At 40.7% G+C, this 16,952-nt stretch overlaps 1 protein-coding gene across 19 annotated transcripts in view; it reads left to right on the forward strand.

Moving 5' to 3' along the window:
• The window catches only part of RBFOX1 (RNA binding fox-1 homolog 1), a 2,485,439-nt gene that overhangs the window by 1,257,905 nt on the left and 1,210,582 nt on the right, over positions 1-16,952 (forward strand). For 2 of the 19 annotated variants that reach the window (XM_073015160.1, XM_037989531.2), the window contains exon 1: positions 849-1,149. The exons of 13 other annotated variants lie outside the window; for them this stretch is intronic. In XM_073015160.1, the coding sequence (XP_072871261.1) occupies positions 1,105-1,149 (45 nt within the window). In that variant the 5' untranslated portion in view covers positions 849-1,104. Of the gene's footprint in view, positions 1-848; positions 1,150-1,335; positions 1,514-16,952 lie in introns of those variants that run through there. 4 more of the 19 variants (XM_073015155.1, XM_073015153.1, XM_073015148.1 and 1 more) reach the window with 4 other exon arrangements.

The raw sequence follows: 16,952 nt of genomic DNA on the forward strand, positions 1-16,952 counted from the left end.
CAAAATCAGCACTTAAGCTAAAGATAGGTAGAACCTGTGTAACTCATTCCTATTAACAACAACAAGAAAAAAAAAAAAAAGTGAAATAGATCTATGAGGACTTCTTGGGAAAATAACAGGAAAATTACTTTGATGATATTATTATTCAAGGTAAACACATTTAAAAGGTGATCTCTAAAGTTCAACAGAGACGACGGCTGTTTTCCTCCTAAAAGCAGGCTGAAACCTCAGCGCATTCTCATTTAGTACGTAACGTGGAAGAAGAGTTGAGATCCTAAAGCTTCACTCCTAAAGTACAGCTGCTTCTGGGAGATGAAATAGGATGAAAGCCTAGCTGTTTGGGGCGGGAGGCGAGATTGGGAGCGCCGTGCTGGGGTCTTCGATTTTTTACTAGTGTTTGTAGGTGAAGTAGCATACTGGAAGTCATAAATACTGTCCCGTGGACATTTTGAATAATGCAGAAGTAGCGTAAGTAATTGGGAGTGCTTATATCCGCCTTTAGACATTTGATTGCTCGTGAGTTAAAATTGGTTGTCAAGTGCGGACTCAGGGGACCCTGCAAGGTGCCCTATTCTGTCATGTGGTACATATTTAATGCCTGAAAGAACAAGGGAAGGGACACGTGCGGGAGAGAGAGGGCAAGCGGCGAGATACCGCCGCCAGCTTGCAGCTTTGCAAGTGCTTCCGACCCGTGGGGGCGGGACCCACGCAGCCCCGGCATCCACCGCCTTCCCCCAGCTGCAAGACTTTGCGAAAACATTGGGCGTCTAAATTGGCGAGCGTTTTGGAGCGGACAGAGGCCAAGGCCGGCCGGGGAAGCCGGACCTGGGCGCGGGCGCCGCGGTGACCTCCCTTTGTGTGCGCCCGGGTGTTGATTGCCTCCTTGCACGGGCTGCTCGCTTGCGCGCGCCCGCGCGCTCGGGGCGTTCTGCACCTGCTGGCGGCCGTGCCAGGCAGCCCGGGCGAGCGAAGGCGCGCGGCGCGCACGACAGATGACTGGAGTCATTTACATTGCTAGCACGTGGGTGCCGTTTGCTGTTGCCTCGGACTTCTCCCGTGCTGTGTTCTCTCGGTGAGGAAACAGGAGGCACTTTGCAGCCGACAATGAAATCTTGGCAGCTAATTGCAGTCGTGGGAGATGCCCTTCAGGTAAGGCGAGCGAAGAAGACTCTAAAACACTGTCAGGGAAGGAGAGAAAGAGGGAGGGAGGGAGGGAGGGGAGACCTGGCAGCTTCTGCAGAGGCTTCCTGAAGCCCACTGACTCCGCGGGAGGGGGTTGCAGAGGGACGGGGGCGGGCGACAGGGGGAGGAGTGTGCAAATTGACATTTTTGGCTGCCTGTGGCAGAGGAGCAGCCGTCAGCCGCTGTCCAACGTTAGCGCAGAGACGGTGGCGGCGTGTGCGCCTCCCGGGCTGCTGATTAGAATAGGGGACTTGGCCGCGGATGGAATCCGGGAAACCCAAACCGGCGATGGAAGGATGAGGCTGCGTTTGCAGCGCGTGAATGGGACGCGGTATGTAAGCCGAGCTCCAGCTCCGGGGACCTCGGAGGCTGCGCTCAGGGCTCGCCCTGGGCGCCCCGTTGTGGGGGTGGTCTGGACGCTTGAAGAGGGCGAGGGGGCGTTTAGAGGGATTGCAGAGCCCGGAGATGCATCGATTTTCTTTACCCACTGGAAGTTAGTGGGCAACTTCCTTGACAATGCTCATTGGCTCCGTTTAACTTTATTCCCAGAGATGAATAAGCGTTTATTAAGAACCGATATAAAAGTCCCAATAGGCTAGCCATGGTTTTGCAAGAGATGCGCGGCTCTGGAAATGAGAGGTTTATGAAATGAATGGCCAGATGGGTCGTGCATTTGCGAAGTTGGCATGCTCACGTTGCAAGAGAGCATGTGTGTGCAAGTGTGAGCATATGCGCTGCGTGTCTGTGTAAACATGTCCACCATGCTAGTTGCGCTGGTGTGCTCTTATCTTCTCTGCTTGATTCCCATGGAAGAGAGATTAAATTGACAATACTGAATACGCTTCGACTTGAGAAATAAGCTCTGTACCATTTTATGACATGGAATAAGAGTTGCCTTCCTCTGAGATCAAACGGGAGAAATGTACTTTGCCTTCTCAAGTGATGGAATGAACTGTTATGCATTTAAAGAATATATATGTATACACACAGAGTGTCGAATATGACATTCATCAGTCTGCAAGGATCACCTAGCCTCTCAAGCGCAGCTCATCCCTCTAGCCTTTATTTTCAGATTATGGGGAAATTGGGGGTTTTATTATTTCTTTTGACAAAAGAGTTGCATTTTCCACCTTCCCACTTAAGAGGGATCCAAGCGGAATTGTGAATCCAAAAGTTTTGTTGGCAGTGTCATCTTAGTAAAACGTTATGAAATTATTTGCTAAGAGAGTCACTTTCCGAGTGTCTTCACGTAGAAGAATTTACTCATTGTTGACATGGTTTCCATTTTGGTCACACAGAAATGAATGTGGTTTATTGCTGAAGCAGGCAAAAATGATTGTGTAATCCTCTCTTTATTAGGGTACCTGAGTAGTAAATTGTTTGGCTTAAAATCGTAACATCTTTCTCCACTGTGTTCCCTATTTTTTTTTTTTTTTTAATCAAAATGTGTGCTGGAAAATCCAAAGAGTGTGGAGTAAAAGGGTGTTTGTGGCATGGAGTAACTTGCCTTTGTGGTTTGCTATGATTAAGTTTGAAGAGAATTGTTCTTCAAGTAAGTAAATACAAGTCAATCGCAACAGCTGCTTGCCACGCAGGCTCACAGGAATTTAGGCTTTTCACATAAGAAGCAAGATTTTCCAAGTCTCATCTGCCCACACTCCCCACACATGTGATGCCTCCCCTCTATGAGAATACTCAGAGGTTATGAAGAAGGAATTGTTTATCTGAAGAGTGAGGTAGGGGGACATGTAGAAGGAGTTCCTCCCTCTCTCTCTCTTACCCCTCCTCTTTCTCTCTCTTCTCCCTCGGTCTCCTTCTGGGTATTTCTTCCTCCTCCTTACATTTTTTTTTTCATCTGTCTGTATTTCTTTCCATCTGTCTGTCTTTACTGTTTTACCTGGTGCACAGAAACCTTTTAGGTATCTTTTGCTACACGTCAACAAATGTTTTGCACGCTGGAGGATCACTGGAGCCTGTTTTTATTCTTTTAATTTTTTTTTCTTTTAGGAATTCTCCGTTCATCTACAATAATTATTTACTATCAGGCAATTCCACTGTACATCAGTCTTATAAAAAGTGAATGTTCAAACTATTTTTGTCATTTCATTTTCACCAAGCAACTAGACTCTTAGAAATGCTTTTACTATGTGAAAAGAGCAGAATCTTTTCTGTTACCACAAATTGAGGGATTATCCAAAATAACTTTTTGTCTCATGACTTTATTGGGCTAAGTATATTTTTACATTTGTCTCCTAAAATCTTATCCTTCGAACTTCTGTTTTCCCTATCACTTGTCTTAATTTTAGAGTCTGGATTCATTTTAATCTGTATTTATTCAGACTTGGTAGAAGTAACTATCAGTGCTGACTTAGGGGCCAGATAATTGAAGCATAACAAAAGTAATTTTTCTTTTTTGTATGAGACTGTGTTCCTTTTTGCTTTTAAAAAGGACCGGCTAATTATTATTATTATTATTATTTTCCCTCTCTCTACTAGGAGTACGATACAAAAGTTGAAGTAGATCTCAGTCAAGGGAATTTTTTTTTAGCATTGATTGCCTTCCATAAACTAGAGTTGCAATATTTTGAAAATATATTGTCATATTTTATGACACTAATTGACGTATATGACTTACATTTTGAGGATCCAGGTACACACTCCTCGTTGTCTTTGATTTGATTATAGAGAACCTGCTTGAATGGGTCAATCTTGAGCTAAATAAATATTACAACATCCAGTGAAGAACAAAGTTGATCTTGTTTTCTGTCTAAATTTATAATTTTTATGTTAGGTTTTGAGCAAAGTAGTAATCTGGAGAAAGGGAAAGTGATCTGAAAGAGGAAGATTTCTGAACTAATAATAAAACAGTTATTAATTAAACTTATTTGTGTTTAACTTTTAGCTTTTATTTTAAAAACTTCATGTGTGTTAGTCTCAAAGTTACCACAGGGAGTTGGCGTAAGTTCTTGGAAAGTGATTCTGTTGGGATTAAAAGTCCTGCCTATGAGACTTCAATCTCCATCTTGTGTTGATTTTCTGATGAACATAAAAATAAACGAGGAGGAAAAAGCATGGACCCTTAATTTTTTTTGGCATTTTAGACTTTATTTTGTTATGGATCCGAAAACTTTGGAGTGTGTTAAAATGTCAAATATTTGTTTGCATTCATGGGTGTACATTTTTGTTCTGTTTGTTTTCTTTCATTTTCATGCAGGGTTGTGTGTTTGTGTGTGTTATGAGCAGTCGTCAACAGCAGCAAATGAGAGAAGAATTTTACAATTATGCATTCTCATGCATAATTTGATTTCAATTAAATCATAGATAATCAGAACAGCAGTCTCAAGGATTTAGGATTCCTGCTGAACCCCCTCTGCTTGCACAGCACCAAGAGAAAGAAAAAAACGCCTTTAAAAGTCAGCATTTAACACACAGTGCTTGGTTTGGAAACCATCGCATATTAAATTATTCAGCAAGGATAATGTCCTGAACAGTTTTCAGGGTGTGTTTTTATTAAGCTAAATAAAGTTTCTATGGAAAGTTGTGGGCTTTCTGTGTGTGCGTGTGTGCCCAAAAGGCCAAAACAGCTTATGTCAGCTACAGCAACTCGTTTTTGATTCAGCAAAACTAGGTTATGAATTCAAGCAATTAAAAATGACAGAAAGCCCAATTTCACTGCCTAGATTAATATGCTTCTGATTTTTCCTGCTCCATAAAAATTTCAAAGTGTTCTTTCTGGTGAGGTGCTTGCATAACCTATAGGGTATTGGGAGGGTCCCCATTTCTCGTTTGCTTATGATGTCTGAATACTTTGATGTAGAAAATGTAAATAGGATCAATTGGATATTCATAACATAATTTTGTGCTTGCAAGTTCTGAAATTATTTGGGCTGGGTTTAAAAGAAAAGAGCAGCGGTTAGTTTCTCAGCATTTATCAATAGTGAAGAATCTGTCGGCAAGCTCCAATGTCATGAAGGCTAGGAAAGACTTTTCAAGAAAAGATACAATTATAGTAGAACTAGTGTTTTCAGCTTCCAAAGATGGCAGTGCTATGTGTAAAAAAATTATACAAATATAAAATACTATGCAGTGGTGGGCATGTTTATTACTTTTTCTGTATTCCTAATGTCTGGAATTCCAGATTCATGTTTATCTAATTAGCCAAATCTCTCCCCATTATTTAAAATGGTCCTTTTCTTCTTACACACTAATTCGTAGTCAAAACCAGCCGTTTTAATTATCTGTAGTTTTTGGTTCATTCGTTAAGTTTTCTAACCTGGTTTGGATTAACTTGTTCACACAAAGAGTGTACACAGACACCAATATACACTCAAAAAGCTCATCTCCCAGCACCATTTACTCCACACTTTCAATCCAATACAGAAAAACAGCAACAAACAAACAAATCAAGGTGCACTATTTGCCCAATGTTTGTTTTACAGAGAAGACCCCTAAAGGACAGTATATGAGGAAGGCCTCTGCCAGTCCTTCCTTTGCTCTTCATGATAATTCTGCATCTGCATTTGCCACAGTACTGTGGATGTATTTCTTTGTTGTTTAGTTGCAGTCTCTAGTTGTAAGGAAATCAGTTGTTGTCTGCAAAGAAGATGTAAGTACTAGTTGGATTTATTGTGGTTGACTGAATGTGTTAAGTACAGGCCTTCCATTTCTATTAAAATGATGAGGATGAGGATATGATAACCTGTCAATAGAAACAGCAATAACAATTCAATGCCGATTTCTTCCTGGGCACTTACTGACTCTCTCTGTGCATCAGACATTGGACGGCGAGCTTCTATGTATTTTCTCTGTTTTCACAACACTGCAAGGTAGGTATGACCATGCCTAATTTAGAGATGGGGAAACAATGTTCAAGACTTTTTGTAATTAGAAAAAGTGACTAGACTCCAAATTTTTCTGATTCCAATATGCTCAGGTACCATTGAAATTTATTAATCTGAGTTTAGAATTTAGCATTTAGAATTTGTTTACACAAATTGGTACTTAACAGATACACTAGGTTAGGGGTTCTGAAACAGGAACAATTTCCTCCCCTAACTCATAACAATACTTAACAACATTTTGAAGACAGTTTTTGTGTTCATAGTGGGCAGGGATTGCTCCCGAGATTTAGTGGATAGAGACCAGGGATGCCGCTAAACATCCTAGGATGCACAGGACGGCTCCCTCCCGCAAAACAAAAACAGATTACCTGGCCCCAAACCAACACTGCCACAGCTGAGTAATTATACCCTAGGTAATGTCAGTGATAGTCTAATATAAACATGGTCTGATTTTTCAAGAGAGGGGAGAAGGTATGTCAATTTCAATTATTAAACATTTAAAATCTCTGGTTGGATACTGCAAATAGGATCATGATGCAAAGTCAGACGGTCCTTATTTCCTTACAGTCTGATGCTAAAAGTGTTACAGCTGCTTCCTTGGAACATCTTTATAAATATGGCATGGGTCATTGTGGTTTAAAGCGCCTTTTTTTTTTTTTTTTCTGATTTACTTACTGTTTAGTACGACAAGTGCTGGAAAATGAAATTTCTTTCCCTGGTACTTGTGTCACTAGAAGAGAAATGTAACGTCACTAAATGAATAATGGAAGAGCAATTCTAACAACCTTCCCATATGGTCCTTCTTTTCCCTCAGTATTCAAATGGCATTATTTTCTTCTTATCTTTAAAGGTTTGGCACATAGGTTTATTGGTTTATTTGTTTAAATAATATTTCATATTTGCCGAGCATGGTTGCAAATGCTTTAAAATATGAATTCATTGAATCTTTAAGATAAGCCTAGGAGATTGTTATTGTTTTTAATCTACTTTTTACAGAGAGGGAACAGACACCCAGAGAAGTTGAGTCATCTATATGAGATCACACAGCTTCTAAGTGGCAGACCTGGGATTTAAACTCCAAAGTCTGTTCCTAGCCACTTTCTCACTTACTTTAGTAATATGAGCTTGTAAACGTACAGAAGCACAAGCGTTGAGGCACCATCTTCACCCGAATTTTGAAACAAAAGATATTTTTAGTCTCATTTTGGAGTGGTTGATGAAGACAACGGACTTACCTGTTTTTGAAAGAGCATGAGTGATAATGCTCACAGCTTTATATGTTGCTATTTAAATCCTCCTGTGTATGCACTTCACCTGGGTCAGGAGGCCTTGTGACTTCTCTCTACCATGCCCACTTCCAACAACAAAAGAGTCACCAAAGAAAAACACTAATGTATAGGAGGGCGCAATTGGCAGGATGAGTGATCTCCATTTTATTCCCTACTTAATCGTGATGTTGGAAAAATAGAGAGAAATTCTTCAACTGGATCTCTTAAGGAGTCTTCAAGAAACTTAACTCTTCGCTTTCTGATGCTCTTAAAATGTTCTAGGGAGCCCCATGTGGTCTGTGCCAGGTGGATGGTGGTGGATGTGAGTACCTTGACTCCCAGCTTCATCTCAGCTAATGCCAGGCTGTTTGTTGTCCTGCATTTAGGCCACGGGAATGACCATGCCTATCTCAGTCTCAGTTGAGATTTTAGTGAATAGCAAATGCTATGAAAAGAAAAACAATTTAAGTATATTTTTAAATAGAAATGCCAATTTGACACATTTTACTCTGCTTTAGAAGGGAAAAAAAGATCTTGCAAGTATGCAATTAAATACATACCAGAATATCCAGAAAACTAAGACAGAAGTAGAGAACCTCAATGAACTTCAGTTGAATACATGACTACATGGATGGAACATTTTGTATTTTTCAAAATTTCTTATCGAGGATATGTATGGGTTTGTACCTGAAAATGTCTCGCATCTCCAATACAATCCACCATGGTGGGAAATACAGGTCTGACAGGCATCAGTTTCATACCAGTTGTCCTCAGCTTACCAATCTAAATGTGTACATTATTTAAGTGTTGGGCGTGGGTATCTGCTCACTATTTATTGCCCTGCAAAAAGCTCAGAGATGCATAACTACAACTTACAAGTATGGACTGCATTTTACCTGAGGCAGGATGTGGATTTTTTTATACAAGAGAGAAAGGGACACCCACGAAGAACTTGTATCTGGCCGTGGAGCAATATTAAAGTCTCGAAAAGCGTTCTTGGGCTACCTCCTCCCAGCCTGGAGACAGTTTAGGAACTGGGCTGGAAGTAGAAACCATTACTGCTCTTCCTTTATATTTCAGGCCCAATGAACTCACATTTGAACAAAGAAAGCAAAGAGTGAATCCCATTTCAGAACTGTCAAAAGACTGATGTTGGATCCATTATCGTCAAATGTCCTTTTTTAATACAGTTCATCGAATTGGCTTTTGTGGAATACCTATTTCATCTAAGTGTTGGTTCAGGAAATGGTTTAAAATGAAACCAGAATTTGTTGTTCAGTGGTAAAATAAATGAGATGAACCCACATAGCCAAGACTACCCAGTAAAGTTCTGTAGATACTATCTATTAGCATTCAGTATTAAAATTTAAATTATACACGTATATATAGTTATATCTATAGTTAAGCTATAGATATGTAACTTATGTATAGACTATAAGCTACATAGTCTACATATAGTCTATATCTACATATAAACTATAGGTAAGCTATATATATATAGTTTAATTGATGAAAGAAAGAATGGGAATTTGGTTTTAAAATAGCCATTTTAATTCCATATCCAGAATATGGAAGATTTCCACATCCAGAATATGGAAGACTTCCACATCCAGAATATGGAATACTTCCACATCTTAATGTGAACCTCCTTTTAGAAATAAAGATGACTAGAGATAAACCTTGTATGCCATTAAAAAGAGTGTACCCAAAACTCAATGAATTTCTGCCCAGTCTGGATTGCAAAATTTTCCTAGGAATCTAAAGATATAGAAGTTACATCAATGTGATGAGTGGTTCAGGATTCAAATTGATTGCGAAATTTTCCTAGGAATCTAAACATATAGAAGTTACATCAATGTGATAAGTGGTTCAGGATTCAAATTCTGCTTCTGATAGAGAAAGAAACCTGATTTTGTTGTAATGCACTAACTAATTGTTCAGTATTTGAAATTGCACATCATGTATCCTTCTTACCGATACTGTCTATTGAGTGCCTGCAATAAGCTAGACACTGCTAATTCCCAGATATGCATTATAGGCCTGAATATTTCCAGCAGCCCTATGAGGCAGATGTGGTTGTTATACCCAGTGCTCATGAGTGAAGACTGAAACTTGGGATGATTTTTCAAGGGTGACCAACAGCTAGTGAGTAAAAGGGCTGCTCATCAGATTTGAAGCTTTGAGGCTTTGAAGTCCCTTTCCCCCTTTTTTTTGACCCAAAGCTATAGGAATCATTGTTCTAACATTGGTAGAAAATGAATCTGATGTAGATGAAGAGATTTATGTAGCTATAGAAAGTTCCTATAACTCTCCTATTAGGATTAACCTTCTTATCATCTTGGCATATTAGACAAGGGGCTGGATATTTTGGATAGATGGGTGGATGGGTAGATGAATGGATACATAAGTAGACATATAGACTGAATAATAATGGAGAAGACAAATTGGCAAAGGATATGAGTATAGTTTTTGGAAAAATAAATATAAATAGCAAGTATATGAAATGTGTGTGTGTGGGTGTGTGAAAGTTTCACCTATATATATGAAAGCTTTATATATTGGATTAGAAAACAATTTGTTGATGAAACAGGCATTTTATATACTGTTAGAATGTGGAATAGTGCCTTCTTCTGTAGGGGAATATTTGAGAATTTTTATTTTAAAAAAGTAGGCAGGGCACAGTGGCCCACACCTGGAATTCAACACTTTGGGAGGCCAAGGCAGGAGGATCATGAGGTCAGGAGTTCGAGACCAGCCTTGCCAACATGGTTTCACCCAATGGTGAAACACGGTAAAAATACAAAAGTTTGCCAGGCGTGGTGGCAGGCATCTGTAGTCCCAGCTATTCAGGAGGCTGAGGCAGGAGAATCACTTGAACCTGGGAGATGGAGGTTGCAGTGAGCCGAGATCGCGCCACTGTACTCCAGCCTGGGTGACAGAGCGAGACTCTGTCTCGAAAATAAATAACCAAATAAATAAATAAATAAATATGTGCCTCTGATCCAGCCTTTCTGCCTCTGGAATCTATGTGATCGCTCAAGTTTGTGAAGATGCAGCTTGGTTCACTGCAGCATCATACACAGTCAGAAGGAAACTGGAGCAGACAAAATACCTATGGAGGGGGGATTGGAGGTCAAGGACCTTTGTAGGATTAAAGTGGATTTTCCTGGATGTAAAACTACATCTAAGATGTGATGAGTGAGGAAGAGCCCAAAACTGAGAAATCTGTTTGAGAAACTTTGTTAGAGAACAAACATACACATGCAATTATTTTACATAGAGGGCAACACTGCAAAAGATCATGAAGGGACTCTGAGCAGTGATTATCTTTGTTGTAGCTGTGCTCTATGACTAAGAGAGGGGCAGGGGAGAGATGGAGCTTTTGCTTTTAAGATTGCACCTTTATTCTTTGTGATTTTCAACAAAGATGCCCTACTTGGATAATTAAAAAATACTTAAAGGAAAAGCTTCCATTTTGCAAACAAACTGTGATCACTTTACCCCTGAGCTGAGATAGATCAGCTTAGATACCAACATAGATATTCTGTGTTAGACACAGGTAACCTAAATTGCTTTGAAAACGTATTTAAGCCTTAGAAAAGATAAAACTGAAAATCATTTGATTCAAAGTTATGTTCTGGTGAAGGTTTGGGGTCAGCATCCTCTCTGGAATGGGGTAGGGGGCGGGTATTGGAATTTCCTAAAAATGAGAACTCTAAGTGTTAACAGTAATGGTTGGGCCACAGAAGAAAATCAAATTTCCCTTTTGCTGTATACACTTGTCATTCATCGCCGGTACTGCAAAATCATGATCCTTATCCTCCCAGCTGCGTGTGTTTGTCAGGGACTGTAGGCTGCTAAAAGTTGTATACAGTACTATTATTTTTTAAATTCATCTCTGGGTCATTTCATCTTCCTGTGCAAGCCACATGAATGGCCGTGTATGAAAATTGTATTTTGTGCCGAATTTCCCACTGTGAAGGATGTTTACTATATATTTATGAAAACACTGCAATAACAAAACCCTTTATATAGCCTTTCAATTTGCTGTAAGGGCAGATAAAATATTTTTATCTCAAACTGAACTTCATACCTTGGGAGATTCAGCTGGCCTGACTCAGAATAATAAAACACTTCAGAGAAAGGCAGGTGCTGTTCAGATTGCTTCAGAAACCTATGCACTTCACTCGGCAGACTTCAATTCCTTTAAACACGCCAACTGAATATACAAAAGCTAGAAATCATCAGTATAAACTGTGCAATGTTAAGTACAAGAAATCCTCATTTTTCATTAGTTTCATAACACATCTACAGTAGCATCAGTGTGATTTTTAATGAGTAGTATTTTCCTGTATACCAGAAGATACAGAGAGGAGGTTGGCGATCACTCCAGTGTATTGAAAACTTTCATTCTTCATCTGCATTTAGACTTTGGCAATGTTCTTAATTGAAATTTTTACAGAGATAAACGTAGCATATGCAGTTGTAAGAAAATAGAGAGAAATCTTTTGTAAACTTTTCTCTAATGATAATATTTTACCAAACTGTAGTATCACATCATATCCAGGATATTGGCATGGCTGCAATCCACTGACCTTATTTGAATTTCCCTAAGGTTACTTGCACCTATTTGTGTGTGTGTATATATAGTTCTGCACAACTTCCTCATGTGTAGGTTTCTGTATCCACCCACCGCAGGTGCGATACTGAGCTGTTCCATCCTGAGGTTCCATTTGTATGACCACAGCTACCTCTAGCGACCACCCGCCCCTGTTCTTAACCCCTGTCGATCATGAATCTGCCTTCCATTTGTAAATCTTTGTTATTTCAAAAATGGTATGTAAGTGGAATCACACAGTGCTTAGGCTTCTGGGATGGGCTTATTGACTCATCATTCCCTGGAGTTGTACCTACATTGTTGCATCAGTAAAATCGCATGGTATGTATATGCACCACAGTTTAACCATTCACCTGTTGAAGGATGTCTGGGCTGGCTTTGACCGTCACAAATAAAGCTTTCTTGAACCTTTGTGGATAGGTTTTTGCATGACCGTGAGTTTCCATTCTCTGGAATAAATGCCCAGGAATGGTCTTTGGCGATCTTTGATTTATGCATAGTATGGAACACATCAATATGTTGCACCCATTGGAAGTCAATGCCAGTTGCATACAAACCGATACAAGGAAAAAGAGAAAATTGTACCCACGTCTTCATGTTTATTTTTACATAAACACGGCACTAACTGCAGAGAATAGCCAGCATTTATGTAGCATCCACCATATGCCAGGCTGTATTCTAAGCCTGTTATGTATGCTAACTCATTTATCCTCAGAGCAGCCTTGTGAAGTATGTACTACTGTTATTCTTACTTATGGAGGAAGCACCGGGCACAAAATGGATAAGTAACTTGCCCAAGGTTATACAGTCATTGCCACTTAGAGGTAGTCAGTCTGGCTGGAGAACCCCTCACATTAACCACTGATCAATGTCTCCACTTTTATTTATTTATTTATTTATTTATTTTTAGATGAAGTTTCACTCTTTCACCCATGCGGGAGTGAAGTGGCAAGATCTCAGCTCACTGCAACTTGTGCCCCCACCGGTTCAAGCGATTCTCCTGGCACAGCCTCCTGAATTGCTGGGATTATAGGTGCCTGCCACCATGCCTGGCTAATTTTTATATTTTTAGTAGAGGTGGGGTTTTACCATGTTTCCCAGGCTGGTCTCGAACTCCTGACCTCAGGTGATCCACCCCCCCCCACCTTGGCCTCCCAAAGTGCTGGGATTACAGGTTCCAGCTACCGCACCTGGCCAGACACCCACAAGATGATGTCGCCACTTTCATAGGTGGGTTGGAAATAACTTCTGGGTTGGCTGAGACAGTAATATTCATTTAGAGTAAACATCTATTAATATTGCCCTGAAAAGAAATAATAAATGAAGTTGAGTATATAGAATAATCAGCTAGCTGACTTCATCATCCCTTAGCTCACAGCTCTGTCTTTAAGCTTGCTTTATTTGGCCGTTTCAGACAGATGGATGCCTCTTATGGCTTTTGGATCTCCAAGACGTAGATTTCACAACCCTCCCTTGGTTACACACTGTAATATTTAACAGCTCTCAATAGCAGTATGTTCTGCTTTTTTGGTATGGCCCAAATCTCTCCTATGGCAAACTCAATACCCCTCACTCCTTCTCCCCACCTATTGAAGATGTGGAATTGTTCGTTGACCGTTTTATTCACAACATAAAGGTATCTGTTTGTGACAGAATATTGTTTGGCTGCTTTACATTAATCCTTGAGCTTCTCGTTCCTCCAAAGGCATTTTATATTTCCAACAGGCTTATAAAGTATTTAATATTTTCATATGCGTCAGTGTAAAGCCATCTGTTGCAGTGACAGGACAAAATGTGGAAGACAAGAACAAGCGTATGTTTATGGAAAGATTCCATGAAATGTTAACAAGAAAGATATGTGCTACTCTGGGGTGTCTTGTAGAACATGGTCAGGGGAATTTGGAACGGCATGGCTTACCGCATTGGTATTTGTAAATTGGTGTTTATAAACGGCATGTGCGCTTTTTGTTTTTCTGCTGTCCTGCAAATTTAGAGTAGATTGCTGACGTAAATGGTGGCAGTGACCCCTTTGAAAGGAAATGGTGGTGTGACCTGATATTTGGAACTTCCTTCGTTTGTTGTTCTTCATTCGCAGGCTTCAACTTTTTCCTTTTCATTTGAACAAGTGGATTGGGAACCTGCTTTGCGCCAGGCGTTTGTGTTGCTGGAATAGCTAGATTGTGTTTCTAAACAGCTAGAACTGTTTCTCAGTGCCTTACTTTTAATAGCCGTGTTGCAGTCTTGCTCATACAGAAACAATCAGACGGGAATCAATTTTGCCTGCCCGCTTGAACGTATCAGTATAGACGCAGTTATCCAAAGCTGTTGCGCGCTACATTGCCCCTCTTCGAACTGGGCTCAGAAAATCAAAGCAAGTTACCCCAAGTGAAGACACCGATGCTCTTGGGGAAACACATCACAGCTAAAATATACCGAGTATTGGCCGGGCACGGTGGCGCATGCCTGTAATCCCAGCACTTTGGGAGGCCAGGGTTGGGGGATCACTTGAGGTCAGGAGTTCGAGACCAGCCTGGGAAACATGGTGAAACCCCGTCTCTACTAAAAATGCAAAAATTAGCCTGGTGTGATGGCGGGTGCCTGTAATCCCAGCTACTCAGGAGGCTGAGGCAGGAGAGTCGCTTGAACCCGGGAGGCGGAGATTGTGGTGAGCTGAGACCATGCCATTGTACTCCAGCCTGCGTAATAAGAGAGAAACTCCATCTTGGGGAAAAAAAGACAAAGAAAAAGAAAATACACTAAGTATAGTATCTGCCAAGTACTACCAGAGGCATTGTATCTTGGTTGGCTTATTTCAGGCTCTCAAACGTCTTATGTGGCATGAGTAGTCATGGTCTTCATTTTACAGATGAGGGAGCAATTTTAGAGAAGTTAATTAACCAAATATCACGCTGCTAATATGGAGTGGACCAGGAACTTGGCAACAGGCAGACTAAACGCACAAGCAGCTTGCTTAACCACTGTGTTTTGTAACTAAGGCTGGAGAAAGAGGAGGAGCTTGCGAAGTGCCTTCCAGACCAGCTCTTCTCAGGTTGGCAGTAGCTGGGATGTGTGGGTCAAAGATTCAGTATGTTGTTGAGACGTGTCCTTGACATGGAGCCTGATGCTCTCCACAAATTTTCTCTAAAAGTTCTTCAGTTCTCAGCTACTTTTCACTCTGTAAATAAATAGTCACGTCTCAAGCCCCAGAGGGGCCTTGTAGAAAGAAGTTGGTGTGAACACTAGAAGAACAGCTCTTTAAAATGCCCCCAGTGGAGCAAGGATGTGTGGAATAACCTTCAGTATAAATCCTTTACACCAATTTTTGAACTTTTTTTTTTTTTTTGAAACAGAGTTTTGCTCTTGTCCCCCAGGCTGGAGTGCAGTGGCGTAATCCTGGCTCACTGCAACTTCTGCCTTCCAGGTTCAAGCGATTCTCCTGCCTCAGCCTCCTGAGTAGCTGAGATTACAGGTGGGTGCCATCACACCTGGCTAATTTTTGTATTTTTAGTAGAGGTGGGGTTTCACCATGTTGGCCAGGCTGGTCTCAAACTCCTGACTTCAAGCGATCCACCCACCTTGGCCTCCCAAAGTGCTGGGATTACAGGTGTGAGCCATGATACCCGGCCCTGTTTTCTATTCACAAGTGTGAGAAAGTGCCTAAAATCATTCACTGGTTTTCAATCATATTAATAAATAAATTAATGACCTACGCAAGAATGGCCATTACCCATGTCAAAAGATGACAATTCCAGGCTGAGCACCGTGGCTCACACCTGTAATCCCAACACTTTGGGAGGCCAAGGCGGGTGGATCACCTGAGGTCAGGAATTTGAGACTAGCCTGGCCAGCATCATGAAACCCTGTGTCTACTAAAAATATTATTAAAAATAGCTGGGCATGGTGGCACGTGACTGTAGTCCCAGCTAGTTGGGAGGCCGAGGCAGGAGAATCACTAGTACCTGGGAGGTGGAGGTTGCTGTGAGCTAAGATTGTGCCACTGTGCTCAAGCCTGGGTGACAGAGAGGGACTCTGTCTCAAAAAAAATATTATGACAATTCCAGCTAGCTATTCTGAGGTTGATAAAATTAATGAGATCGTAGAATTTAGAGAGGCTTATAAGCAGAAATATATATTGACGGAAAGAGCAAAACATCATTGTATCTCATTAATAGAGGAACAATAATCAGGCTATCTGAAAGAGAAGACAGACCAGTTAGCTTCTAAATGCAATTCATTTATTTCGGTCAACCTCCTCCGAAGTACGTGGGGCTTGCTTCAGCAGTCAGGCCCTTTTAGACACATAGATTTTGCCTGCAGGTGTTCCTCTCCAACAATTAGATTGTGATGATAAGCTATAAACTTCATGAAGACAGAGAACAGGTGAGCAATATATAATTAGTTCCTAGCACAATGTCTGCCCACATTAAGGACTTCAATAAGTGTTTCTAAAGAATGTGTGATCACATTGGATTGTCCCAGAGTATTGTATTTACAATGTATTAAGTCCTGGTCAATCTAAATAATAATTATATCTATAATAATTGGAGAATGTTTCAGAGTCCTATTGAGGAGAGCTAGTGTTACTCCCACCTGCTAGTTCTTCCTCTCCTGAAGCCAAGATATGCATGGTAAAAGCCATGGTACAGTTTGTTTCTGATCCCTCAACTAAAATACTGACGCCACCTTCTATAGGCTTATACGGCAAGTAGCAGTATGCCTGGGAGCCTTATCCTCCAATACACCCCACTGGCAAAAAGCGACTTATGGTTAATGCAACAGTGAAAATAAATTATTACCATTCTATGATCGTGTGACAGGTTAGTAATTAACTTATGTCACCAGTTGGCTTCCCACAACTGTGTTTATTCAGCTCCATGGAGCACTTTTCAGGGAAAAAGAAATTATCAGCCAGGCAGCCTTTGTTTACTGTGGAAGCTGGATGCTGGTGGACTGCATCTCCTCCTATTGACTAGGAAATAAGTTGGTTGTTAGGACATGATTTTCCATTCTTCAAAATGATATGGTGATGCAAGGAATTTGAAA

This window comes from Chlorocebus sabaeus, chromosome 5 (assembly GCF_047675955.1).
Source record: "Chlorocebus sabaeus isolate Y175 chromosome 5, mChlSab1.0.hap1, whole genome shotgun sequence".
Taxonomy (NCBI): domain Eukaryota; kingdom Metazoa; phylum Chordata; class Mammalia; order Primates; family Cercopithecidae; genus Chlorocebus; species Chlorocebus sabaeus.